Source organism: Saccopteryx bilineata, chromosome 7 (genome assembly GCF_036850765.1).
Source record: "Saccopteryx bilineata isolate mSacBil1 chromosome 7, mSacBil1_pri_phased_curated, whole genome shotgun sequence".
NCBI lineage: Eukaryota > Metazoa > Chordata > Mammalia > Chiroptera > Emballonuridae > Saccopteryx > Saccopteryx bilineata.
This window is the reverse complement of record NC_089496.1, coordinates 84,559,215-84,585,501: the sequence shown is the minus strand read 5'-3', so window position 1 is coordinate 84,585,501 and position 26,287 is coordinate 84,559,215. Positions and strand designations below refer to the sequence as shown.

The following is a 26,287-nucleotide window of genomic DNA, read 5'->3' as shown; positions in this document are numbered from 1 at the left end:
TGCCCTCACCACCTGGCTCTGCCTCTGCCTACAGGCTCTTGAATGCCAACAAGATCAACTGCATCCGACCTGATGCCTTCCAAGACCTACAGAACCTCTCACTTCTCTCCCTGTATGACAACAAGATCCAGAGTCTCGCCAAGGGCACCTTCACCTCCCTGCGGGCCATCCAGACCCTGTGAGTGCCCTCTGCCCTCCTCCCCTCCGCCCTAGCAGGTGGACTTAGGGGGAGGTAACAGCCTCCTGTCTTGCCCTGTACCTTTTGCTCGCCAGGAATGGTTTCTTCTAGAGAAAAGAGCACAGGCCCTGGGTTAGAAGTCCCAGCTATGCCTCATATTGGCTGTGTGACCCTGGGCAAGTTAATTTGCTTCTCTGGGCCTCAGAGGATATTGAAGATAAAATGAGGATATTGTCTTCTTTATGGGGTTGTTATGAGATTAAAAAGGATGTTTGCACAGAGCTTAGCTTATTGTAAATGCTTCTTAAAAGTTGGCTACAGCCAGGCGTGGTGGCCCGCGCCTGTAGTCCCAGCTACTCGGGAGGCTGAGGCGGGAGGATCGCTTGAGCCCAGGAGTTCTAGGTTGTAGTGCGCTGTGCCGATCGGGTGTCTGCACTAAGTTCGGCATCAATATGGTGACCTCCCGGGAACAGGGGACCACCAGGTTGCCTAAGGAGGGGTGAACCGGCCCAGGTCGGAAAAGTTGGCTACAGTTAATAATAATAATAATTGGATAAAGCGTTGACCTGGAAACACTGAGGTCGCCGGTTCAAAACCCTGGGCTTGACTTGTCAAGGCACATATGGGAGTTGATGCTTCCTGCTCCTCCCTTCCCCTTCTCTCTCTCTCTCTCTCTCTCACTCTCTCTCCTCTCTAAAAATTAAAAAAAAAGACACTTAAAAAATTTATATTAAAAAAATAATAATGTCTATTGATTCTAAGACACATGCTATTTCCACATCAGCAGCTGTGAAATTGGAATGTATTTTATCATCGACAGCTTCTCATTTAATTTACAGCATTTTGTTCTTTTTTGATGATACATAAAATAATAGTACATCTTGCAATTGATAATGTCTTAAGCCAGCTGAAATCTAGTAATGGCAATGATGATTATAAATCAGAGAGCAATAGCTTTAGGAATACATTTTAATTTTTTATTATAGAATGTTGTAAGCATATTAGAAGTAGTACGGTGACCCTCTAGTACTCATCACCCAGCTTTGACTCAGTGTCTCATACATGTAAATTTTTGAAAGTAATTTGTTTGGCTCAGGATTTAAATTAGGTCTGTGTATTGCAAATACAATTGGCTGATATTGCTTGATGTATCACATAAATTGTTTTTAATGTAGAAGTGACCTTTCCATCTCCTTTTTCCTTCTCCAGTGTGGACTTTCTTGATTGTATTCCCCATGCTGTAGTTTCACATACTCCTCTGTCCTGTCTCTATCCTGCAGACAGAAAGGCAGATGTCCTACATCTAGGAGCTTGGGCAGGTTCTGATTTTTTTTCTTTTTTTCTTTTCTTTTCTTTTTTTTTTTGTATTTTTCTGAAGCTGGAAACGGGGAGAGACAGTCAGACAGACTCCCGCATGCGCCCAACTGGGATCCACCCGGCACGCCCACCAGGGGCGACGCTCTGCCCACCAGGGGGCGATGCTCTGCCCCTCCGAGGGGTCGCTCTGTTGCAACCAGAGCCACTCTAGCGCCTGGGGCAGAGGCCAAGGAGCCATCCCCAGTGCCCGGACCATCTTTGCTCCAATGGAGCCTTGGCTGTGGGAGGGGAAGAGAGAGACAGAGAGGAAGGGGGGGGGGTGGAGAAGCAAATGGGCGCTTCTCCTATGTGCCCTGGCTGGGAATTGAACCCGGGTCCCCCGCAAGCCAGGCCGACGCTCTACCGCTGAGCCAACCGGCCAGGGCCCTGATTTTTTTTTTCTTCTTTTGGCAAGATTGCTTCATAAGTTGGACCGTGCACTTCCATCAAGAGGCACATAATGTCTAGTTGTTTCTTTTCTTTTTTTTTTCTTTTTTTGTAATTAACACAGCCATTGATCTGAATGCCTGGACCAATTCATTCTTTCATTAGGGATCCTGAAATGGTGATATTTGATTCCTGGCATTCTTTCTTCATTTGCTAATGTGGTTGTGGTTATGCTTTTAAAAAGAGTCCTCATGTTTTATCTGGAATGCTTCTGTACAGGAAATTTCTCGTAATCTATCATTTGGTTAAGCTTAGGCATTTATGTGGTGTTTTTCATTCTACATCTTTAATTCTGGGCCCTATCATTTGACTCGATGTGTCGACCTATGGGTCCGATGATGTGTGCTTAGTGGGCGTTTATTATTAATATTGTTATAGCCATTGTTGTCATTGCCATCCCTGCCACATTGTTTACTTGCTAGGCAGTGCCTTCCTTTGGAGAATTATCTGCACGGAATGCTGGGATAGGTGCAGCTCCCGCTCCCTGGGGACCCTGCACATCGGCAGCGGTGTCAGCCACAAAGACAAACTCATTAAAGCCCACGAACTTGCCTGTAGCCCACTCCTGCTAATTAATTTTGTCATAGCCAGGGAGAGGAAGATGGCACAGCACGGGAAGTCTTGCCAAGTATGTGAGATTGGAGGTTACAGGCAGACACAGGCAAGGCAAATTACTTTATGCAGCTGGCGGAATGTTCAAGAGGAACACACCAAAAAGATTTCAAGGCCAGGACCCCACACACAGGAAAGTGTGGGTTGGGAGATGGTGCCGAGGGGCACTTGGGGAGCTGTCTCCCTCTCAAGGTGGGAGGAGAGTGAATAAATCAAACAGATGATGGTCTCTGTGTCCATTTACCTGGCTGGGTTTCAGAGCATGCCTCTGCCCTCCAGACAGCATACCTGAGACCTTGGCCTTTGCCCTAGGACAATAGTGGGCACAAAGCTGGAACAGAATGTTAAAATAAGAAGGCTTCCCATAGGCGAGATATATGTGATAAATTATATTATATATCTCATCTCATGTAATATATAACATATAATAACTAATAATAGTAATACTGATAACAGCAGTCACTGTTGTTTATTGTGCCTGTGCTAGGTACCAGTCCCCTGTTCTCTATGTGTACTTTTTTTGTGTGTGTGGTGACAGAGACAGAGAGAGTCAGAGAGAAGGACAGACAGACAAGAAGGGAGAGAGATGAGAAACATCAATTCTTCGTTGCGGCTCCTTAGTTGTTCATTGATTGCTTTCTCATATATACCTTGACCGGGGCGGGGGCTACAGCAGACCGAGTGATCCCTTGCTCGAGCCAGCGACCTTGGGCTCAAGCTGGTGAGCTTTGCTCAAACCAGATAAGCCCACGCTCAAGCTGGCAACTTCGGGGTCTCGAACTTGGGTCCTCTGTGTCCCAGTCCGACACTCTATTCACTGCGCCACCGTCTGGTCAGACTCTATGTGTACTTTCTTAATATATACAATGGCCTGTGGAATTCGTTGCTATCATTTCTGACTTCCCTTACAAGGAAACTGAAGCAGAGAGGTAGATTATGTGACTTATCAAAGGTCACACAACATCCCTAGATACTCTGACATCTCAATAGAAGCACTGATTTGGTCCCAGGCTTCTCTTCAATGTCACTGAGGAAGTGGTTACCTTTCCCCGCAGTCATGAGAATAGACCTCATTATTTAAGGCTGTAAAACAGAACAACTTTCATGAACAACAATAATTTATTCACAACTGAAGTACAGCTTGAAACAAGAATAAAAGAAACACAGATAATCCAAGGTGCAGCCAAATGTTCCTCCTTCAGCCTCGGATGGTTAAACCCCTGGGCTGAGTCTCATGTCAGACCTGAGTGGATTTAAACTCAGCAAACCACCCTGCTTCATCCGCCTATCGCTCCAAGATCTGTGGCTGAGTACCTTGTGCCACAGTATTGATTTGCTGCAGTTTTACTTGCTCCAAGATATTAAAAAAAATGTTTTTGAACAGCTTAATAAGGTATAACTTGCATACCAGGTAATCAATTACCTGTTCAAACTGCACAATTCAATTGATTTTTAGCCAATTTGCAATGGTTCAACTATCATCACAATTCCAATTTTAGAACATTTCCATCACTCTCCCAAATCCCTTGTGTCCAATTACAGTCAATTCCTATTTCCAGCCCTTTGCCAGGCAACCACTAATCTATTTCTGTCTCTATAAATTTGCCTTTTCTGGACATTTCATAAAATGGGCTCATACGATATATCATCTTTTGTGACTGATTTCTTTTGCTTGGCAAAATGTTTTTGTGGTTTGTCCGTATCCTATTGCAGCGTGTATTGTTACCTGGTTTCTTTCTATTGCCAAATAATTTCCCATTGTATGTATTGACCCCATTTTGTTTATCCATTCTAGTTGATGGACATTTGGATACCTATTATGAATAATGCTGCTAGAATATTCACTTACAAATCTTTGTGTGGACACGTTTTCATTTCTGTTGGTATTTCTGGGTCACGTGGGATATTTATGTTTAACTTTTTAAGCAACTGCCTCTGTTTTTCGAAGTGGCCGCACCCATTTACATTCCCACCAGCAATGTATTATGAAAATTCAGTTTCTCTACCTTTTTGCTAACACACTGTCTTGTTGTCATCGCTATCCTAGTGGATATGAAGTGGTCTCTCACTGTGGGTTCAATTTGACTATTGAGTTTGAGCATCTGGCTCCAAAGATGTTTAGTTGTAACTTTTTTTTCCTAATGTTTCCATGAGTTTGAGAGAGAGAGAGAGAGAGAGAGAAAGAGAGAGAGAAGCATCAAGCATCAACTCATTGTTCCACTTAGTTTAGTTGTAACTTCTTTTTTTTTTTTTTTTTATGTGCCTTGACCGCGGGCCTCCAGCAGACCGAGTAACCCCTAGCTTGAGCCAGCGACGTTGGGCTCAAGCTAGTGAGCTTTGCTCAAACCAGATGAGCCCTTGCTCAAGCTGGTGACCTCAGGGTCTCGAACCTGGGTCTTCCGCATCCCAGTCCGACGCTCCATCCACTGTGCCACTGCCTGGTCAGGCTAGTTGTTACTTCTTCGTGTGTGTTTGAAGATACTGAGACTCCACCTTCCTCTCCACTTTCCACTGTCAGAAATGTTCACGGATATAACTGTGAACTGGGCACACGTGCAGCACATTTCTGGGTGCACTTTTACTACGATTAATTATTCCCAGACATTTTTTTTTCCTCCTGAGCATTTTCCTTTCTCCAGCTCCATGCCCTTGGCAAATTTTGAATTTTGTTAAAAATTCTAATTTATGTCAAATTCTTAAGTTTGTTTGGAGGTTATTTGCCTCTGTGGGTGGTTCAAATTTTATAAGTTGGTTTTAGTACCAATAGCCTGCTCTTAAAAAGGATATCTTCTAGTCTGTACCCCTTGAACATGCCTAAGCAACATAATTAAGTTGCTTTTAGAGAGTTTTCTACCCAGATTGTGATAAAGGGCAGCAATTAGTTCAGGCAGAGGCCAGACACTATGGCACAAGATAGATGTGGGTGGGCGGCCGGGAGGACCCGGGACAGTCGCTGACTGCCAGTGCATTTTAAATAAGCCACGAACTCTGCCATGGAGAGTCAACAAACATGTCTTCTCTGTGCAAATGGACAGTTTCAACTGGGAGACTGATGTCAAACTGGATGCAGAAGGGGTGGGAGGGGCCTGGCCCTTTGGAGGAGCTATAAGGAGCCAGGAGGCAGGCAGGAAAGTGGTGAGTTCTGCAAAGGGGAGAGGCTGGGCAAGGACAGCTCTGTCCAGAGGCCAAAGGGCAGAGCCCAAAGGAAGAGTGACGAGTCTGAGCTGAGCTGGGTGCAGATCCTGCGCAGGGTCATGCCTTTGCTTGGAGGGCTCTGCAGCCCCAGCACAGGGCGGGGCTGATGCCAGTAAGCAGGTGGCCTGAACTGATAGCAGTTGATGGGGGAAGTGTCCGTGGCACGGTATGTAAGCCCTCCGAGCCGGCCCCTGCTCTGTCTCCCTGCATTTCCATGCAGAAGCACTGGCTCTCAGGGGTGGTAGTCAGGACAGGTATTGGGACCCTCTGCCCTGTCTGCGTCTCGGTTTGGAAGCAGGGCACACCCAGTGCCGCAGTGGCCCAGACACAGGTGCTGATTCAGATGTGACTGCTCCGAGCCTGCTGGGAGGTCAGCGCAAATGGCAAAGGCAGCCAGGTGGTCACTCACAGTGACCCAGGTTCCCTCAGTGGGCATCACCTGCCAGCTGCCCCCTCCCCACGCTTACCCTGCTGGTCACACAGGCAGCCCGGCGAAGACGAGGAGTGGTCCCCTGATAAGTGGCTGTTCAGTGATGCTGTCTGAGTTTCCTTCCTCTGCCTGAGAGGGCAGCCTGAGTTCTCATGTCTGTTCTGTCACCTCACCTGTGAAAGGACAGGGGTGCTTTTCCCAGTCCCCAGGTCTCTCCTGACTCCGTTCGTATTTGTGAAATATCCCTGGCAGAGGGAGGGCGGGGTGAGTAGGAGAGGGACCAGGGAGGCTTGAAGGGGGGAGTGCGGCAGGGACGCCTGGAAGCTCCAGAGCCTGCAGAGACCCCTCCTCACTGTGATGCCATGGCTTCACGACTTGAGGGAAGGTGGGTGCACCGGGTGGTGCCCCCAGGTGGTCTGTGTCTCCTCAGGGCCAGCCGCGGGCTTCAAGCTGAGAGCCAGCAGCGAGGTCTCACCCAGCGGCGGGAGGTCAGTGCAGATTTGTGGCCCTTGCTCTGATCCCTGATCTTCCCCTTCGGACAGGCATCTGGCCCAGAACCCTTTTATCTGTGACTGTAACCTCAAGTGGCTGGCAGACTTCCTGCGCACCAACCCCATCGAGACAAGCGGGGCTCGCTGCGCCAGTCCCGGGCGCCTCGCCAACAAGCGCATCGGGCAGATCAAGAGCAAGAAGTTCCGGTGCTCAGGTAGCGGCCTGCCCACCCGTCAGTCTTCCGTCTGCTCAGGGACCGCCAGGTTTCCTGGGTGGCCGCGGCCAGGATGTCCCAGGGTGTCGGCCCCAAATTGTGGACTTGGATCCGAATGGTGTTCTCCCACCCCTCATTTCCCTGAGGCCTGGGGAAGGAGAGGGCTTGCTCAGGTCCCGGGGGAGGACCCAGACGAGGACCTGGGGCCTCTACTCCCAGGCCAGTTCTCTCTCCTGCTGCGGCTTTCAGCTCTTTAAGACACTCGGGAGGCCTGAGCCCCCTCCTCAGTGAGAGAGCTGCCTACTCTGGGCTCAGAGGCAGCGGAAACAGCATCTGGCCAGGGACAGTGGGGTCAGGTCCTGAGCCCAGATCCTGGTCAGAGGCCTGATGTCTCTCTCCCTGCCCCATCCTCATCTTGTGCCGTTGCACGTGAGAATTCCCACGGCTTTGGTGTTCTCTGAGAGGTTTAACTAGGTGTGGTGCTGTCCCCTCATTGACCTGGGCAAGGAACCTCTGTGCCCTAGAAGGCCTCCACACAGGGGTTGGGCAGAGGGACTCTGGGACCCTGATCTGGGACCCCAGCCTCACTCCTGGGGTGTCGTCAGCTGGGCCATGGGGCTGGGCCTGGGCTCTTCCTGCACATCCTGGATGATCCCACCCGCATCATGGTGTTTATGCTTCTCTTTGCAGCCAAAGAGCAGTACTTCATTCCAGGTAGGAGAGTGGACACATCACGGGCCGTTTGGGTGGGCAGGGGGCCGGGGCAGTGGGCTGGGCAAGCCTGCTCAGAGTCTTCCCCGGGCCCCTCAGCACCTAGCCCTGCCATCTCACCGTAGGCACGGAGGACTACCAGCTGAACAGTGAATGCAGCAGCGACGTGGTCTGTCCCCACAAGTGCCGCTGTGAGGCCAGCGTGGTGGAGTGCTCAAGCCTGAAGCTCACCAAGATCCCTGAGCGCGTCCCCCAGTCCACGGCTGAGCTGTGAGGCCCCGGCCCCTCCACACCCCTCCCTTGCCTCCTGCTCCTGCTAGTAGCCTCTCGGGGCCTGCTGCTGGCTCTTCTCTGGTCAGGCTCTGTTTGGGAACCACTGGAGGCCCCAGCAAGGCAGCCGTTGTCCTTGCAGGAAGCAGGCCCCTGTGGCCCCGTGCTTCTGGCTCACAGCCTTACTCACTCGTGAAGCAATTATCTGGCATCCAGGGCAGGTCACCAGGCTGAACCAGGAGTGTCTTTTTTAAATCATGCTTTTGCCATTTTGGGGGGGACATGATTTTATTAGTTTAAGTTAGAGCTTATGCTATCCTTTAAGTGTTTCTTTTTTCTATCTAAAAATATACATTGGTGTACATAGACATGCACGTCCATGGTTACCTACACACATTTCATTTATGTATGTAAATTTTCATAGCATTTTATTTTTAAGACTCCCGCATGCACCCCGACTAGGATCTACTCAGCAAACCCCCTACTGGGGTGATGCTCTGCCCATCTAGGGCTGTTGCTGTGTTGCTCGGCAACTGAGCTATTTTTAGAGCCTGAGGCAAGGCCATGGAACCATCATCAATGCCCTGGGCCAACTTACTCCAACCATTAGAGCCCTGACTGCAGGGGTGGGAGAGAGAGAAAGAAAGGGGGGAAGGGGTAGAGAAGCAGATGGTTGCTTCTCCTGTGTGCCCTGGCTGGGAATCAAACCTGGGACTTCCACATGCCAAGTCGACACTCTATCATTGAGCCAACTGGCCAGGGCCATTCATAGCATTTTTAGTGTTAAAAATATCTTGATTCACAGCTCCTCTTCCTCCCAGCTCCAGCACTTGGCCTAGTCTTCCTTTGAAATAGGGACAGTTTGCCTTGTGAGATATATTCTTCTGGGAGTCCCCTTTGTTTGAATCCCAAATAGTCTCAATTTGGAAAATACTTCAATGTCTGTCATTTATGGATGTGTAAGTTCCCTTAATTGCTTCCTACAGACGATTAAATAACAATGAGATTTCCATCCTGGAGGCCACTGGCATGTTTAAAAAACTCACCCACCTGAAGAAAATGTGAGTTACCCATTTTGTTACTTATTTTTTTCTACCACTGGTGGGAAGGTTGCAGTCAGGACACTGACCCGGGATGGAGAAGGAAGATTCCAGGTGTGGGGGAGTTCCCACGGGGGACAGGGCTCCCGAGCACAAGTATCAGGTGCAGGAAGTGGGGTCTGAAGCTCCATCGTCCTTCTGCCACCTCTTCTCCTAGCAATCTGAGCAACAACAAGTTGTCAGAAATCGAAGACGGGGCCTTCGAGGGCGCTGCCTCTGTGAGCGAGCTGCACCTGACCGCCAACCAACTGGAGTCCATCCGGAGCGGCATGTTCCGTGGCCTGGATGGCTTGAGGACCCTGTGAGTGTGTGGGCCAGGGAGCAGGGTGGATGGCGGGACTTCAGTAAGCTAAAGCCAGAGTGTGGGTGTCTGCATTCAAGGGAAGGGAAGAGTGGGTGGGAGGCCTCCCCCTGACCCCAGCTTGCAGGAGGAGGGGACAGCTGAGGACCTTGCCTGTAGTGGGCCATCAGATGTTGGTAACTGTGGTCAGACCTGTTTTCTTGTTCCCTGGGATGTGGGGTTTATGCCCGGTGAAGGGGTGGAGGGAGGCGGCCCTTCTGGAGGTCCGCTCCTGTCGCCCTGTGGTCAGCCTCTGCGGAGCACCGGCACAACTGCAGGCAGGAGGGGCTAGTGGCCCCGTGGCGGGGACACTGCAGACGTGACTCATGGGGGTATAGACGGGAGAGCAGCGATGGCCCACCATTGCTGGGATTCTGGGGTCCCGTGACCCGGAGCCCAGCCAGAGCAGAGCAGACATCAGGACCCAGTAGGATCCTGACGTCACCCGCCCCTCCTCGAGCGGTGCCGTGAGCCACTCTGCCCGGGCAGCGCTGGCTCCCGGATGGTCGTGCAGACCGTCCACGTATCCAGCAGAAAGTGCTGTCCAGTCGGACATCCCACAGGAACGGAAAGGCCCCACGTCTGCTCTGTCCAACACAATAGCCACATGTGGCCATGGAATACTTGATGTGCGCTCTTGAGTGAAGCACTACATTTTGAATTTCATTTTATGTTAACTAATTTAAATCTACGTAGCTGCATGTGGGTCGTAGCAGCTGTACACATCGGGCAGCACGGCCGTCGAAGCTCTGCTCCTTGAGCCCAGCCCTGCAGCAGGCTGGACTTGCTTCCGGAGCACAGACCTTGGAATCTGCGTACCGTTCACGAATGCACGAAGGGACTCTGGGGGCTTTCATTTGTTTTACAAAAAGGGAGTTTTCTTATGTGCTGTGCTTTGCAGCTTGCTTTTCCACTGTGAACACAGCGTGGCCACTTAGCCGGGCTGTTCACGCAGGGCTGCCTCGTTCTCATTTATGCTTGCCTTGTATTTCTTGAATGAGGGGGCCGTGGGCTATTCAAGCAGGCTCTTGGGTTCTTTCTGAAGAAGGCACGGATGGAGACGGAGGAGAGGGGGAAGGCTAGTACAGGGACAGAGCCAGCAAGAGTGACGTGCAGGCACGGGAAAGGAAACACCCGCGATCTTCACTCTGCAGAAACAATCTATGTGTATATACCTGCGTACACATGCTATTCACACCCACCTACATACATGCATGCGTGTGGATCTTTCTAATAGATCCTGTAATAGTTTTCTTTTGAAACCTGCTTTTTCCTGATAGTCAATGTGAGCACCTTTAAAAATCATTAAAAAATTTTTTTACATCATTTTGAATGACTATAGATTACTGGCAATTTAGGCTATTTCTAATTTTTAAATGGTAAAAAGTGTTGTGATTAATATGTTTCTCATGCAGTTCTCAGCTCATCCAGGATTATTCCCTTATGACAATTCCTGAAATCAGTCTTGCTGGGTGACGCATGAAGTGCCCCTTTAGGGACTTGGGTGCCTCTCACTGTGCTCTTCGGGGGGAGGCCCCAGCCATTCTCCAGACGCCGGGTGTGAAAGTGCCCACTCACCCACATCCTTGCTGACTAGAGCAGCGATACTATTCTTATATTATTATCTTTATGTTTTTAATGATTTTGTAGTTTATGAGGCAAAGATAAAGTATTGCTTAGATGTCTTTGATTACTGATAAGTTTGAACATTTTTTATGACTGTTCATGGACCATTTTTATTTCTTTCATGAATTGCCTATTCTCTGCCAGGCTTGGTTTTTGTTTGGGGTTGGGAGGGGATTTGAGCCAGGTTTTTGAGATGAACAGAGACTTTTGCAGATATAAATGAGGCAGAAGGCCATTCTAGAAGGAAATCGTGGGGTGGGGGGAGGGTGTGGTGAGACAGGCCTGGACACACCTACAGTACAACGGAGTCGAGGGTGTGTCACTCTCCAGGGTGATGGGAAGGTGCTGGTCTGGGGCTGGGTGAGCAGGCTCCAGAAAGTCACAATAAAGAGTTTAACATTATTCTGTGGGCAGTTTGGAGGCCACTGTGGACTTCAGGCTGAAGAGGGACACAACCAGGATTAGGATTTCAGGAAATCGCTCTGGTGTTGACATGGAGCCTGGCCTGGAAGTTGGGGAAGGCACCAGCATCCATGGAGTGAAGGGGATGGCGAGTGGGGGCCCTGCGGGCGGGAGGCAGAGGAGGCATCTCAGAGGCAGGGGGTCTGACAGGGGCCCAGTTGTGAAGGACTCAGGAGGGTCAGTGCCTCCCGAGGAGAACCTGTGAGCTGGCTGGCGGTGGCCAGAAGACCTCTCAGGCAGTGGCCACAGGGCCCAGTTGTGAAGGGTTCAGGAGGGTCAGTGCCGCCCGAGGAGAACCTGTGAGCTGGCTGGCGGTGGCCAGAAGGCCTCTCAGGCAGTGGCCACAGGCACAGCATGGCTCTCCCCGACCCCTTGTCCTCACCCCATCCCAGGATGCTGAGGAACAATCGTATCAGCTGCATCCACAACGACAGCTTCACCGGCCTGCGCAACGTCCGCCTGCTCTCGCTTTACGACAACCAGATCGCCACCATCTCCCCCGGAGCCTTCGACACCCTGCAGGCCCTCTCCACACTGTGAGTCCAGCCCTCGGCGGGCCTGAGGCTCTGGCGGCAGCCATCCGCACCCAGGAACCCTGCCCCACCCCGCCATCCCTCTTGGAGGATGGTGGGCTGTTCTGTTTATTGGTGTCTCACCAAGACAGGCGAGCCACAAGAGAAGCCAAGGGAAAAGCAGAAAACCTGATTTTCCCATAGAGGGCCTTCCCTGATCAGGGAGGGGAGGAAGAAGAAATCCTCCTGTACCTCTCGGTGATGGGACAGAATCTCCCTTCCAGTAAACATTAGCAAGGCAGCGGCCCCTCCCGATCAGGAAGGCCCCCCCGCAACCTCACAGACCACTGTATCTGGCGTTGCCCAGCCCCCAATGCAAACCACAAGCGAGCAAACCCATACATCATATTTACAAACTTACTTGACCAACACCAAGTTTGTTGATGCTTGAGTCCCACCACGTTGGAACGCAGCCTCTTGGTAACGGTTGGTTGGCTGTCTGGGGGAGTGTGGGTGGTCGCGTGGACAGTACCTCGGCCAGAGAGGGCTGTGATGGGACAGCCGTGACTGGCTGGGTGTCTTTGTGGTCACACAAATGGCTTCTTCCAGAAACCTTCTGGCCAATCCTTTCAACTGCAACTGCCGGCTGGCCTGGCTGGGCGACTGGCTGCGCAGGAGGAAGATCGTGACGGGGAACCCGCGGTGCCAGAGCCCGGACTTCCTGCGGCAGATTCCCCTGCAGGACGTGGCCTTCCCTGACTTCAGGTGTGAGGAAGGTAACTCATAGGCCCTTGGGTGACACGAGAGAGGGCCAGCCGCCGGGCCAGGTCTGGGGTGGGGAGCGGGCAGCAGTGCCCTGTGACATGCCCTTGAGAGGAGGGGTCGGTGGAGAGGGAGGGGAGGGGGGAGGAGCAGGAGGCCAGCTCTTAGTCCTGCCCCTGCCCCTGCCCCTGCCCCTGCCCCTGCCCCTGCCCCTGCCCCTGCCTGGTGGTGCTTTGTGTGATTGATTATAAGAGCAATATGTGCTTATTGTTTAAAAAATGGGAAAATACGGATAAAAAAAAAAAAAACACATTACCGATTATCATTCAGAGAAAATTCACAGTAACATGTTAGTGGATTTTCTTTCTTTTTAAAATTTTTATTTATTGATTTTAGTGAGAGAGGAAGGGAAGGAGACAGAGAGGAAGACAGGAACATCAATCTGTCCCTGTGTGTGTCCTGACTAGGGGTCGAACTGGCAACCTCTGTGCTTGGGGACAGTGCTCTAACCAACTGAGCTATCTGGTCAGACATGGGTTTTCTTTACACAATATATTTAACCCAGAGACCTGCCTCCTGGCTGCTCCTACATGCTGCAGATGTATAGGTTCACACTGTCCTGAATATGCAGTGGGTACAGCCTCACATTGCTTCTGACCAGTCTCCTGACCTGAGCAAGTCATTTAACCTCTCCAGGTCTCAGTAAAACAAAAACCCATTCATTCAGCTGCTCTGTTTTGAGGGCTGCTGTGTGCCTGGCCCTCCTCTGCTGTGTGCCTGGCTCCTCCTCTGCTGTGTGCCTGGCTCCTCCTCTGCTGTGTGCCTGGCTCCTCCTCTGCTGTGTGCCTGGCTCCTCCTCTGCTGTGTGCCTGGCCCTCCTCTGCTGTGTGCCTGGCCCTCCTCTGCTGTGTGCCTGGTTCCTCCTCTGCTGTGTGCCTGGCCCTCCTCTGCTGTGTGCCTGGCCCTCCTCTGCTGTGTGCCTGGCTCCTCCTCTGCTGTGTGCCTGGCCCTCCTCTGCTGTGTGCCTGGCCCTCCTCTGCTGTGTGCCTGGCTCCTTCAGTGAACAAAGAAGAGACACAGTCTCTGTCCTCATGGTGCTTGTATTCTAGGGATGAGAGTGACACTCCACTGTCAAGGGGACTGTTTGATACAGTGTCGAGCACATAGTAGGTGCTCAGGAAAAGGTGTGGCTGCCATCCTCCTTCTCTTTTGTGCCCAGAGCCACCTTGGGCCTGAGATGAAAGAGATCGACCCAAGACCTATATTAACCTCAAAACAGGTCCAAGGGGCTTTGTCCCTGGCAAGGGAGGGGTGCAGCCAAGAGGAGACTCACTGGAGTGTGAGGGAGCGGCCGAGAAGGGCTTCTGTTCTGAGGCACCCGCAGAGGGGCCCTGGCTACAGGAGACCCTGAGAAAGCCTGTCCCCTCACTGATGTGACTTCGTGCCTCCCTCCCCAGGCCAGGAGGAGGGGGGCTGCCTGCCCCGCCCACAGTGCCCCCAGGAATGCTCCTGCCTGGACACCGTGGTCCGATGCAGCAACAAGCACCTCCAGGCCCTGCCCAAGGGCCTCCCCAAGAACGTCACAGAACTGTGAGTAGCCGGACGCCTGGCGTCAGGAGGAGAAGGCGGCCAGAGCAGATACTAGCTGACTAGCAGCTTGCGCTTGGCGCTTTGCGGGAGACACTGGTTCCAAGAAGGCGTTGAGCTTTGCTTTGATCCCTCTGCAGTCACCTGATGGCATGAGTCACCCATGGCCAGGGCTTCATCCCTTTAAATTAAGCTCTGTCTTTAAAATAAGAAATAGTATTGCTTGCTTTGCTTTATATTATCTCATGAGCATTCCACTCTGCAATGAAAACTCACAAAAGTTGTTTTTACTGGTCACATAATATTCTATCATATGAATCTACTGTGAGCTATATAACAAATCCCCCTCTGTTGGGTGTTTAAGCTGTTCCCATCTTTTACTATCATAAATAGCGCTTCAGTGAGACTGTTAGCCCGGGAGCCGTGCGTTGTTAGGACTCTTGCCGCCTTTTGCCTGACGGCCTTCCAGAAAAGCAGTTTCCTTTGTACTCTAACTAACTGTGTCTGGAGACAGCGTGTCTGCCCTCCTATCAACACTGACTGAGTGGTCTAAAATCTTTGTTCATTGGGATTTGGTATCTGAGCTCATGTGGTTTTGGTGTAAATGACACACATGTGGAGAGCTGGGCTTCTTCAAAGGGTACTTCCAAATGAAAGGCTTTGGTCAGTCCCTCACTTTACCTCTCTCTTGGGATTGGTCCCTCCAGGCCTCCGTAGCCAAGCTTTTCTTTTTCTCCCGTGGAGAATGCATGACGATTTCATTTTATTTCTTTCATTACCAGCAAGTCTGGCTATTTCTTCACAAGCACATTGACCAAGGCAGTCCTGGTCCAGTGACTGGCGTTCCCTGTCACCTGCCCAGTTTTCTGTCACAGAGCTGCTAAAGTCCCTATTTTCTCTTTGGTGCCTCATAGCAGCCCTGAGAATAATGGGACAGGTGGGATGGCTGCCTTCTTTGACTGAGGATGCTGAGAAAGTCACTTGATTTTTTTTAGTCTCAGTTTCCTCAGCTGTAAAATGGGGCTGCTGGGGTATATTGAAGGGCAGCTGGGAGGATCAAGTGAGATGGGCAGGAAGCTGCTTTGAATGACAACAGAGTGATGGGTCCGGGTGAATGTGGGCCTGATGTGCTGCTCCCTGAATCTCCGGGGTGTGGGGAGCCATCCTGAGCTCAGGTCCTGAGCAGGGAACCCAGCTAGGGCCTCGGCTGCTGGTGCTTGGGTCACTGCTCAGCAAGGATGGCTGGTGGCACTAGGGGAATAGGAGAGCAGCTTCGCAGCTTTTTGGGGGCTCAATCTGGTGACCTCAGGGTCTCGAACCTGGGTCTTCCGCGTTTCAGTCTGATGCTCTAGCCGCTGCGCCACCGCCTGGTCAGGCAGCTTCGCAGCTTTTGAACCCCAAGCTCTACCTTGTAGACATGGGGCAGTAGGAGAAGTTTTGATGGGCTCAGCTTCAAGGACTATGACTTGAATGAGAGTGTAGAGCAGGGGTCCCCAAACTTTTTACACAGGGGGCCAGTTCACTGTCCCTCAGACCATTGGAGGGCCGGACTATAAAAAAAACCTATGAACAAATCCCTATGCACACTGCACATATCTTATTTTAAAGTAAAAAAAACAAAACGGGAACAAATACAATATTTAAAATAAAGAACAAGTAAATTTAAATCAACAAACTGACCAGTATTTCAATGGGAACTATGGGCCTGTTTTTGGCTAATGAGATGGTGGTGCCCCTTCCAGAAGTGTGGCAGGGCAGGATAAATGGCCTCAGGGGGCCGCATGTGGCCCGCGGGCCGTAGTTTGGGGACCCCTAGTGTAGAGAGTGGGTCCCAGAAGGGAGACCAAGGTTGGAGGAGTGCAAGATGGCTGCACAGGAGCCCAGCGTGGGTGACACACGTATGAAATCAGGTAATATAAGAACAGAACAAAAGCAAATGATGAGTAGTCAAGAATATTAATGATAGCCATGTATGGGGGCAGGTGGGTACTAGAATTATCAAGGAGATCACTTCATAAATTACATAATTGTCAAATCAAGATACTGTACACCCCCTGGCCGGTTGGTTCAGTGGTAGAGCGTCGGCCTGGCATGCGGGGGACCCGGGTTCGATTCCCGGCCAGGGCACATAGGAGAAGCGCCCATTTGCTTCTCCACCACCCCCTCCTTCCTCTCTGTCTCTCTCTTCCCCTCCCGCAGCCAAGGCTCCATTGGAGCAAAGATGGCCTGGGCGCTGGGGATGGCTCCTTGGCCTCTTCCCCAGGCGCTGGAATGGCTCTGGTTGTGGCAGAGCGACGCCCTGGAGGGGCAGAGCATTGCCCCCTGGTGGGCAGAGCGTCGCCCCCTGGTGGGTGTGCCAGGTGGATCCCGGTCGGGCGCATGCGGGAGTCTGTCTGACTGTCTCTTCCCGTTTCCAGCTTCAGAAAAATACAAAAAAAAAAAAAAATACTGTACACCTGAAACAAACATAACATCAAATGTCAGCTATAATTGAAAAAACAATTTTTTTAAAAGCAACTAATGAGAGATCAGTGGGTAGGAGAAGCCAGCGGTCTTGGGACTGGCTGCAGGGGGAGTTGGGGAATCATGTCAGGGTCCTAGAGCCTAATGATTAGGAACATGGAGTATGATGCTGATGAGGTGAAGGAAGCCGGTTTGGGAGTGAAAATACTGAGCTCGGGTTTGGGCACCTTTGGGTGCGGAGTTTCAGGAGACCGGCCTCATACAACTTGCCAGCAGGCAGAGAGGAGACCTGAGAGTGGGTGGGGGTTAGGGTGGGTGGCAGGGGGGCCTGAGAGGTATTAACATGTAGACCAGATCTATTTGGCTAGGAAAACTGCAGAGCAGAGGGAAGGACAGGGGCCCAGCACTGAGCCCTGGTAATGCCCACAGGCTGGAAGGAGGCCGAGAGGGCGAGACAGGGGCACAGGACAGGAGCTGAGGGAGGCTTCCTGTCTCGGTGGCTTTTAGGAAGTTTTTTGGGTGGCACCTATTTAAACAGCCTAAGAAGTTAAGTATTTTCTCCTCCGATAAGCAATTCTGAGCCATTGGGTGGCCTGCAGGTAGGAAAGGACACAAGGGAGAAGAAGGCCCTGTGTAAGGCCAGTAGCCGCGGCCACCATCACAGCCGCCTGGCCAACGCAGGTTCACATTTAATCCGGATTGATCATAATGAATCAACAGAGCCAAGAACTGATGGTCCCTTTTCCTTTATTCCCGACTCGCACTCCATAAGCGAGTAAAAACACACAGTGGGGAAACACTTCCCTTTCCATTCAGAAAACTCCCAAAGCCACTGACTCAACCGAGTTTTCCTAGAATCAAAGGTTTCCACTTCACCAATCTTATTCACCTCTGTTCCCCATCTCCTTCTCCTACACAAACTGGCTTCTCCTTCACCATTTCACCATTTTGGCTGCCTTTCCTCTGCAATGCTGATGGCAGGAACCGAGAGAAAGAGCCCCTGGTCTGCTTTATTTTATAGTGTAGAAATCAAAACCTTTAAGCCAATATACAAATAAGGAAGTCTCTGATACAAAGCCACTTATCTGAGGCATAAATGGGATTCCTCATGAGAGTGCACAACCCCCCATCGTGCAACAGTCAGGAGCGTGGGGAAAAGCTTAGTGTTGAGAAGATCTTAGTATTAGAAGGAAGTTGAAAAGATCCTAGTACAATATTAAAAGGGTGGGAAAGACTTAATCTTAAAACTAAGCCTTAGCCTGACCTGTGGTGGCGCAGTGGATAAAGCGTCGACCTGGAAATGCTGAGGTCGCCGGTTCGAAACCCTGGGCTTGCCTGGTCAAGGCACATATGGGAGTTGATGCTTCCAGCTCCTCCCCCTGCTCTCTCTCTGTCTCTCTCTGTCTCTCCCTCTCCTCTCTAAAATGAATTTAAAAAAAAAAATTAAAAATAAAAATAAAAAAGACCCCACAGTTCCTGGGGAGAACCAAAAAAAAAACAAACAAACAAAAAAAAAACTAAGCCTTAGGCCAGGGGTCCCAAACTACGGCCCGTGGGCCGCATGCGACCCCCTGAGGCCATTTATCCAGCCCCCGCCTCACTTCCGGAAGGGGCACCTCTTTCATTGGTGGTCAGTGAGAGGAACATTGTTCCCATTGAAATACTGGTCAGTTTGTTGATTTAAATTTACTTGTTCTTTATTTTAAATATTGTATTTGTTCCCATTTTGTTTTTTTACTTTAAAATAAGTTATGTGCAGTGTGCATAGGGATTTGTTCATAGTTGTTGTTTTTTTGTTTGTTTGTTTGGTGTGGGGTTTTTTTTGTATTTTTCTGAAGCTGGAAACGGGGAGAGACAGTCAGACAGACTCCCGCATGCGCCCGACCGGGATCCACCCGGCACGCCCACCAGGGGCGATGCTCTGCCCACCAGGGGGCGATGCTCTGCCCCTCCGGGGCGTCGCTCTGCTGTGACCAGAGCCACTCTAGCGCCTGGGGCAGAGGCCAAGGAGCCATCCCCAGCGCCCGGGCCATCTTTGCTCCAATGGAGCCTTGGCTGCGGGAGGGGAAGAGAGAGACAGAGAGGAGGGAGGGGGGGGGGGTGGAGAAGCAAATGGGCGCTTCTCCTATGTGCCCTGGCCGGGAATCGAACCTGGGTCCCCCGCATGCCAGGCCGACGCTCTACCGCTGAGCCAACTGGCCAGTGTTCATAGTTTTTTTTATAGTCCGGCCCTCCAACAGTCTGAGGGACAGTGAACTGGCCCCCTGTGTAAAAAGTTTGGGGACACCTGCCTTAGGCTATAAGGACTTTGCCAGCTTACAGTATGTCCTCCACACCCAATGCAAACTAAAAGCAAGCAAACATATACATCATTTTTACAAACATATTTGACCAACACCCCGGCTGCTGGGAGAGCGTCTCCAGCGTGGGACAGAGGCAGAGACCGTGCACTAACCCCTGTGTTTCTCCTGCAGCTACTTGGATGGGAATCAGTTCACGCTGGTTCCAGGACAGCTATCCACCTACAAGTACCTGCAGCTTGTGTGAGTATCCAGGAAACTTGAGGACCCCCAGACTTGCCTCAGAGGACAAGAGGGCCATTGACATCTGGCCGTTGTGGCTGGAATTCCCTAGAGATCCCACTTCTGGTAGATTCTGTTCTTTTGTTTTGTTTGTTTTTTAATTTTCACCCCTCCCCCTGGCAACACCTGTGCATAGAGCTGTTTTGCCACCTAGTGGCCATGCTTGGGGATTGCACTGTTCCAGGCTCCTTGGGTTGGACCCAGTCTGCTTCTCCCCACACCATCTCCCCAGGTCTCCCTCTGGGCTGATAATTATTGTTAATGAGGGTCAGCCTTGCAGAGGTAAGAGCCTGTGCACAAGTAGAGGATGATGGGAAATTTCTCAGTCCAATCTTGGCTCCCAGACCGAATATGAAATATAGCAGCTATAAGTAAGTTTCTGTAACTAAATTTTTCTTTAGGCTAAACATCTGCTTTTTTATTATTTCCACCTCATTAAAAAAATGCAAAATAAGCCTCAGAATAAGTTAGCTCCTCTTAGCCTTCCAGCCTAATTAACACCTCACCTCAATTGTCTTTGTCTACTTATTGGCCAGATTCTACCAAAAAGAAAGTTAAGAGAACATCCTATTTTAGTGTGGCTTGGAGCAGCACTACTACTCAAAGTTGGTCTGTGGATCAACGGTAGTCTGAGAACTATTTGTTTGTTTGTTTTAATTAATTAATTTATTTGTGTGTGTGTGTGTGTGTGTGAGACAGAGACAGAGAGAGGGACAGATAAGGGACAGACAGACAGAAAGGGAGAGAGATGAGAAGCATCAATTCTTCGTTGCGACACCTTATTTGTTCAAAGATTGCTTTCTCATATGTGCCTTGACTGGGGGGCTACAGCAGACCGAGTGACTCCTTGCTCAAGCCAGCGACCTTGGGCTCAAGCTGGTGAGCTTTGCTCAAACCAGATGAGCCCGCACTCAAGCCGCCAGCCTCGGAATTTTGAACCTGGATCCTCCGTCTCCCAGTCTGACGCTCTATCCACAGCGCCACCGCCTGGTCAGGCAGCCTGAGAACTATTTGTAATAGGTCCACAATTAGAATAGGAACTTGCACCAGAATATAAATGCACATATTGCTTCCTTCATTGAGGAAGTCTTGCTATAAAAAAAATGTCAGCCTGACCTGTGGTGGCGCAGTGGATAAAGCATCGACCTGGAAATGCTGAGGTTGCCGGTTCAAAACCCTGGGCTTGCCTGGTCAAGGCACATATGGGAGTTGATGCTTCCAGCTCCTCCCCCTGTCTCTCTCTCCTCTCTGTCTCTCTCTCCCTCTCTCTCTCCTCTCTAAAATGAATAAATAAATAAATAAAAATTAAAAAAAAAAGAGAGTAAAGATCTCCGGTTTAAAAAAAAAAAAAGTCAGCTACAGTAAACTGTGTTTAGTGTCATAGGAGATCTCATTTTGGCACAGGTTCCTGCTGTATGGGACATTCAGGTTAAGGACTAGCTACTTTGAGTAGCACAAATGTGTTTTGACTATTCCAATGTGTGTGGTGGGGGAGGGGTGTGTGGAGTGATTTGTTAGCTGGTGGCAGATTGCCAAAGAGAGAAACAACCTTTCTTTGGTCTAGTAGTGTGACTCAGCTCCATGAGGGGCTCAAATATACTTGAAAAGGTGAAGGGGGAGAGACGACTAATATCAGACCAGTTCTTACTATGAAACCATCTGTTGGGGGCCTTTGTCTTTTCCAGGGATCTAAGTAACAACAAGATCAGTTCCTTAAGCAATTCCTCCTTCACCAACATGAGCCAACTGACCACTCTGTGAGTCCTGGTGCGGGGAGCGGCGGGAGGGCTCGTGTTATGGCTAATGAGACTTGACCCAAACCCTGGTCACTTACAGGTATCACATGCGACTCCCCCACCTGCCACGGAGTGTGCCAGGGCCTGCCAGCCAAAGTCAATTTTAAAGAACATTTTTTAAAAATTGTGAAATACAGCATATATATAGAAAAGTACAAAAGATAGAAATGTACAATTTTAACAAATAATCATAAAGCTGGCATGCATGTAAATACCTCAGGCAAAAAGCTAGAACACAGCTCGCACCCCGGAAGTTGCCCTGCGTCTTCCTGCTCATTATCCCTCCCTTCTCCACTCAAGGCACTCCTGACCCTGACTCTTATGTTGATCACGTCTTTGCTCTTTATAGTGTCGCCATCTACAAATTCATTTCTACATAACGAAGTTTAGTTTTGCCCATTTTTTAACCTTGTATAAATTGTATTATGTAGAATATATATTTTTATTTACCATGATGCTTGTGAGATCCACTTGTGCTGTGTGAAGCTGTGGTCTGTTCATTTTCACTGCTGTATAGTATTCCTTGGAGGAGTATTCCATACTTTCCTTACCCGGTCTCCTGTTGATGGATATTTGGGTTGTTTACAGTTTGCATTATTGTGAATAGTGACCCTTGAAACATTTTTGTGCCCCTAATTTCATGATTGTTTTTATATATATATATATCCAAGAAAGCATTAACAAGCATCCTATATATTTTCCTGGAGCTTATGAGTGTATCTCATTCACTTTCCCAAAACCTCATTTTTCAGTTAACGTGTCAGAGACTTCTGAACTTTCCCTTAGGTTCTACTGCGGTCACACAGTAGAGCCAAGATGGAGTCCCGAACTAGCCCAGGCTCAGGAGCAGGATGTGGGCCAGAGGCCTTGAAGTGCAGCTTCCATCCACCTGACTTATCCGCCCCATGGCCTACTTATTAATCAGCGTGGACCCTTTTCAAAGTCTCCATGAGCCTGTGTGTGAAGCTGCCATGGTCTAGGGCCGTGGTTCTCAACCAGGGGTGGCTCTGCCTTCCAGCAGACATTCGGCAATGTCCAAACCACTTTTGGTTGTCACAGTTGGAGGAGAGCAGGGGAGCTACCAGCAGCTCATGGGTGGGGACAGCCCCCAAACAAAGAATCATCCACAGTGCCAAGGCTGAGAACTCCTGGTCTAAGTGACCCTGGCTGCTGCGAGGGAAACAGCCCTCTCCTGTGATGAAAGTGGCTCCTTTCTCTTGTTATTAAGGGACAATTAATATACAATAAACTGTACATACTTCAGATGTACACTTTGATACATTTTGATCTAAGCTCACACCCATGGAACCAACACCACAATCAGGATAGGGACCATTCCATCACTCCCAGAAGTTTTCTTGCAGCCCTTGATGATCCTCCCCACCCCTCCCCCAGGCAAACATCAATCCATTTCCCTTCCTCCCCCACCTCCCTCCCTCCCTCCCCCCTGCCTGCCTGCCTGCCTTCCCCCTCCCTGCAGGATCCTCAGCTACAATGCCCTGCAGTGTATCCCTCCGCTGACCTTCCAGGGGCTGCGCTCCCTGCGTCTGCTGTAAGTCTCTGCCCTTCATTCCTCTGGGAAATCCCCCCCACCCGGGACCCTACCCTGTCACCCACCCACACGGTGAGCAGAAATATCCCCACATTTGGGGTCTCAGGAGGGCCAACTCTGTCCAAAGGTGGGAGGCCAGTCCACTCTCATTCAAGTCCTAACAGTCCACGGAATGAACAGGAAAACAGCTGAGAAAGGGGGTTGCTGTCTGCCCCAGGTTGTGTCTGCAGTGTGTGTGTGGGGGGCGGGGGGCGGCATCCAAGATAAGACAGCTCATTGTCTGCATGTGAGTCTCTTGTTCAGAGAGACAATGTTGCAAGATTCAGGCATCTTTTCTAAGAATTCCCACTGCGAAGTTTTTACCCTGTGCTCAGACTTCTGTCACACTGTTACGATGGCCCCTCATGTGCTATGCACTCAAATTCTCTGGCAGCTCCATCTGGGGCAAGATGACATTGTTCGCCCCAGTTTATGGTCATCTATTAACTTCTTTACCAAGAAAAAGTCTATCCCTCAGGCTCCTGGCAGCATGCATTCCATCTGTTATGGAAACAGAAATGGCGCTTGAGTTATTTATTATAGAAAAAAGAGAGTCTTCCAGGAGGGCTGAGAGGCAGGGTGGTCTCTCTGGATGATTAGGGGCTCCCTCTCCCCTGCCTGTGGCCAGCAGGGCAGGGTCCCTCTGGGAGGTGAGGGCATCTCCTTCACAGCACCACGCCCCCCATCAGAACTCGAGGTTCTGCCTCAGATGAAGCACTGACAGCCCCTTCCCTCCGCAGGTCCCTGCATGGCAATGACATCGCCGCCCTTCCAGAGGGCATCTTCGCAGATGTGACCTCCCTGTCTCATTTGTAAGTATCTCCGGCCCCATTCTTGGGGCCACTCTGGATTAAACAGAATTTGGATTCGAAGAAAGACCCTACCTCTTGAGACTATCAGACTGTGTTGCTTTTACCCTGAAACTAACTGAGCTTGTGAACTTTTAATGCTCCCCATCTCAAACTCTTATACGTTCAGGTTTTATCAGTCGCAACGATGGAATTTGAGAACTCTTCACCAGCAATAATAAAAGTAGTAATGACCATTTACTGGTTGCCAAGCACTGCACCTGCGTGAGCTAGTCTTAGAAAGCAGTATACCCGATCTTCAAAAAGCTCCCTGTAGCCCTGGCCAGTTGGCTCAGTGGTAGAGCGTCGGCCTGGTGTGCAGGAGTCCTGGGTTCGATTCCCGACCAGGGCACACAGGAGAGGCGCCCATCTGCTTCTCCACCCCTCTCCCTCTCCTTCCTCTCTGTCTCTCTCTTCCCCTCCTGCAGCCAAGGCTCCATTGGAGCAAAGTTGGCCCGGGCGCTGAGGATGGCTCTGTGGCCTCTGCCTCAGGCGCTAGAATGGCTGTGGTTGCAACAGAGCAACGCTCCAGATGAGCAGAGCATCGCCCCCTGGTGGGCGTGCCGGGTGGATCCCGGTCGGGCGCATGCGGGAGTCTGTCTGACTGCCTCCCCATTTTCAACTTCAGAAAAATACAAAAGAAAAAAAAAAAAAAAAAGCTCCCTGTAGAATTACCGTATGCTCCAGCAAGTCCATTCTGCGAAGAACCGAAAGCAGGGACCCAGATACTTGCCCACCCATGTCCACAGCAGCATCATTCACACAATTGCCAGAAACCACAAACAACCCAAGCGTCCATCAGCAGATGAATGGACACGAACAAAGTGTAGTGTATCCGTACACTGGGAGATTATCCAGCCATGGAGCTCTGACACCTGCGATGACATGGAGATGCGAAGTAGAACAGGCCAGGCACGGAATGACAAGTAGTGCGTGACCTCACCAATACGAAGTCCCCAAGGTAGTACAGGTCGTAGCGACAGAGGAGAACTGGGTGCTGGGTGCTGGGAGCAGGCAGAAATGGGCAGCTTTTGTTTAAGGACGCAGAGTCTCTGTTTGAGGTGATGAACAAGTTTTGGAACCAGATAGTGGTGATGGTTGCAAAACACAATGAATGTAATTGATGCCACAGAACTGTACACTTAAAATGGTCCAGATGGCAAATTTTATGTTAAATGTATTTTACCACGCTAAAAAAAAAAAAAAGTAAAGAAACAAAAAAGCAGTGGGCTAATTCTGGAGGGGAGTCCGGGCTCAGAGCGTTCTCTCCTGGAGTCTCAGCTGCAGTTTGAGGCAGCGTTCTGGCCGGATGGGCTGCAGCTGGGACCCTGCGTGTCACTGCACCCTCCTGCCCTCTGCATGCCCCAGTGCCAGGGCCTGGGGGCAGGCACAGCCAGGCCAGAGAGCCTTCTGGGGTCCCCCTAAGAGTCTCTCCTTGAAGTTCATTCACTCAACAATCTCACTGGATTGTCTCAGTTCTAAGACTCACCTTTTCCACATTTTAGTCTCTGAAATCAGTGTACTTTATAGTGATCTCTATATTTAAATCTTATAATATTTCGTCTCCCCTTCCAAAGCATGGGAAATCAGTAGTGCATCAAAGATTTTAGACTTGAGGAAATAACATAATCATGTGTCATTCATTGAGGGTCTGCTTGGTATGAATATTTTGCTGCACGTGAAAACTTTCTCTGTGGTATCCTGTTTACTTCATGGCCAAAATGAGAAGAAAGTTTTATGCTGTGTATCGGCTGTACAGATTTGATGGGGACTGCCTTAAGCCCACACCGAAGATTCCAGGGGAATCTGGATTCAGTGGGAAGAGTGCAGTGATTGATTAGTGATGTCTGCCACAGCAGTGGAATGGGTGAGGGGTTCTGTCTTGGTAGGATTTATTATTTCCATTTTATAGTCCCAAGTACTGAAAAGTTAAGTAGCTTCCCTAAGTCATAAAGCTAGGAAACGACAGAGACGGGATCTTAACTTAGGTTTGTTTAACTTTGATTCCAAAGTTTTTTATTTATTTTTAATTGCTTCAATAAATATGTCTTGAGTAACTACAGTGAGGGAGGTGCTAAAGAATTTACTAACATGAGGATTCTTCTCTCTGTGACTACCTTGGACGTTATAAGAATTAATTCAAAGACAGCAGCAACTAACTCTAGAAAACTCTGAGGAGCTGCACATAGGAGGTGCCATTTATGTTGGAAAGAAACTAGGAATTTGGCATTTGGAGAAGATGGAGAAGGACATCCTAGGCCGAGGGAACAGCATGTGTAAAGGCACAGAGGCAAGAAAGTAAATGACACAGTCAGGGTTGCAATGTTGTCCAGCATAAGATAAAGGGGTTGGTTAGGTGAGGAGAGGGGTGGGAAGAGACGCATCTAGAAAGGAATGTTGGGGTTTCATTGTGATGGGCCTTTGTGCCGTGCTAAGGAGTGTGGACTTCATTCTATAGGTAGAAAGGGATGGTGGAAGAATTAAGTTGTAGAAAACTCTTGGAAAGCCATGGTGCCCTGTGGAGGCCAGATCGGATGGAGGGTGGCAGGAGGGAGCCTGGCTGGAGAGGGAGGCTCTAGCCAAGGCCAGGCAAGAGCAGTGTTGCTCGTTGCACTTGATGACTCCCATTCCCCAGGGAGTCTTTCCATCTGTGTTTGGTAAATTTTGGTTACGAGCTCATTTTCTTGGAGATGCCTGTCTCTGCTGGGTGCCA

General features: G+C 50.0%; 1 protein-coding gene across 1 annotated transcript in view; it reads left to right on the top strand.

Moving 5' to 3' along the window:
• The window catches only part of SLIT1 (slit guidance ligand 1), a 200,288-nt gene that overhangs the window by 145,903 nt on the left and 28,098 nt on the right, over positions 1 to 26,287 (top strand). The window contains exons 13-25 of the mRNA XM_066240548.1: positions 35 to 178; positions 6,761 to 6,924; positions 7,615 to 7,638; positions 7,761 to 7,905; positions 8,892 to 8,966; positions 9,163 to 9,306; positions 11,826 to 11,969; positions 12,555 to 12,721; positions 14,165 to 14,297; positions 19,232 to 19,300; positions 21,025 to 21,096; positions 22,616 to 22,687; positions 23,467 to 23,538. Coding sequence (XP_066096645.1) covers positions 35 to 178; positions 6,761 to 6,924; positions 7,615 to 7,638; positions 7,761 to 7,905; positions 8,892 to 8,966; positions 9,163 to 9,306; positions 11,826 to 11,969; positions 12,555 to 12,721; positions 14,165 to 14,297; positions 19,232 to 19,300; positions 21,025 to 21,096; positions 22,616 to 22,687; positions 23,467 to 23,538 — 1,425 coding nt within the window. The remainder of the gene's footprint in view (positions 1 to 34; positions 179 to 6,760; positions 6,925 to 7,614; positions 7,639 to 7,760; positions 7,906 to 8,891; positions 8,967 to 9,162; positions 9,307 to 11,825; positions 11,970 to 12,554; positions 12,722 to 14,164; positions 14,298 to 19,231; positions 19,301 to 21,024; positions 21,097 to 22,615; positions 22,688 to 23,466; positions 23,539 to 26,287) is intronic.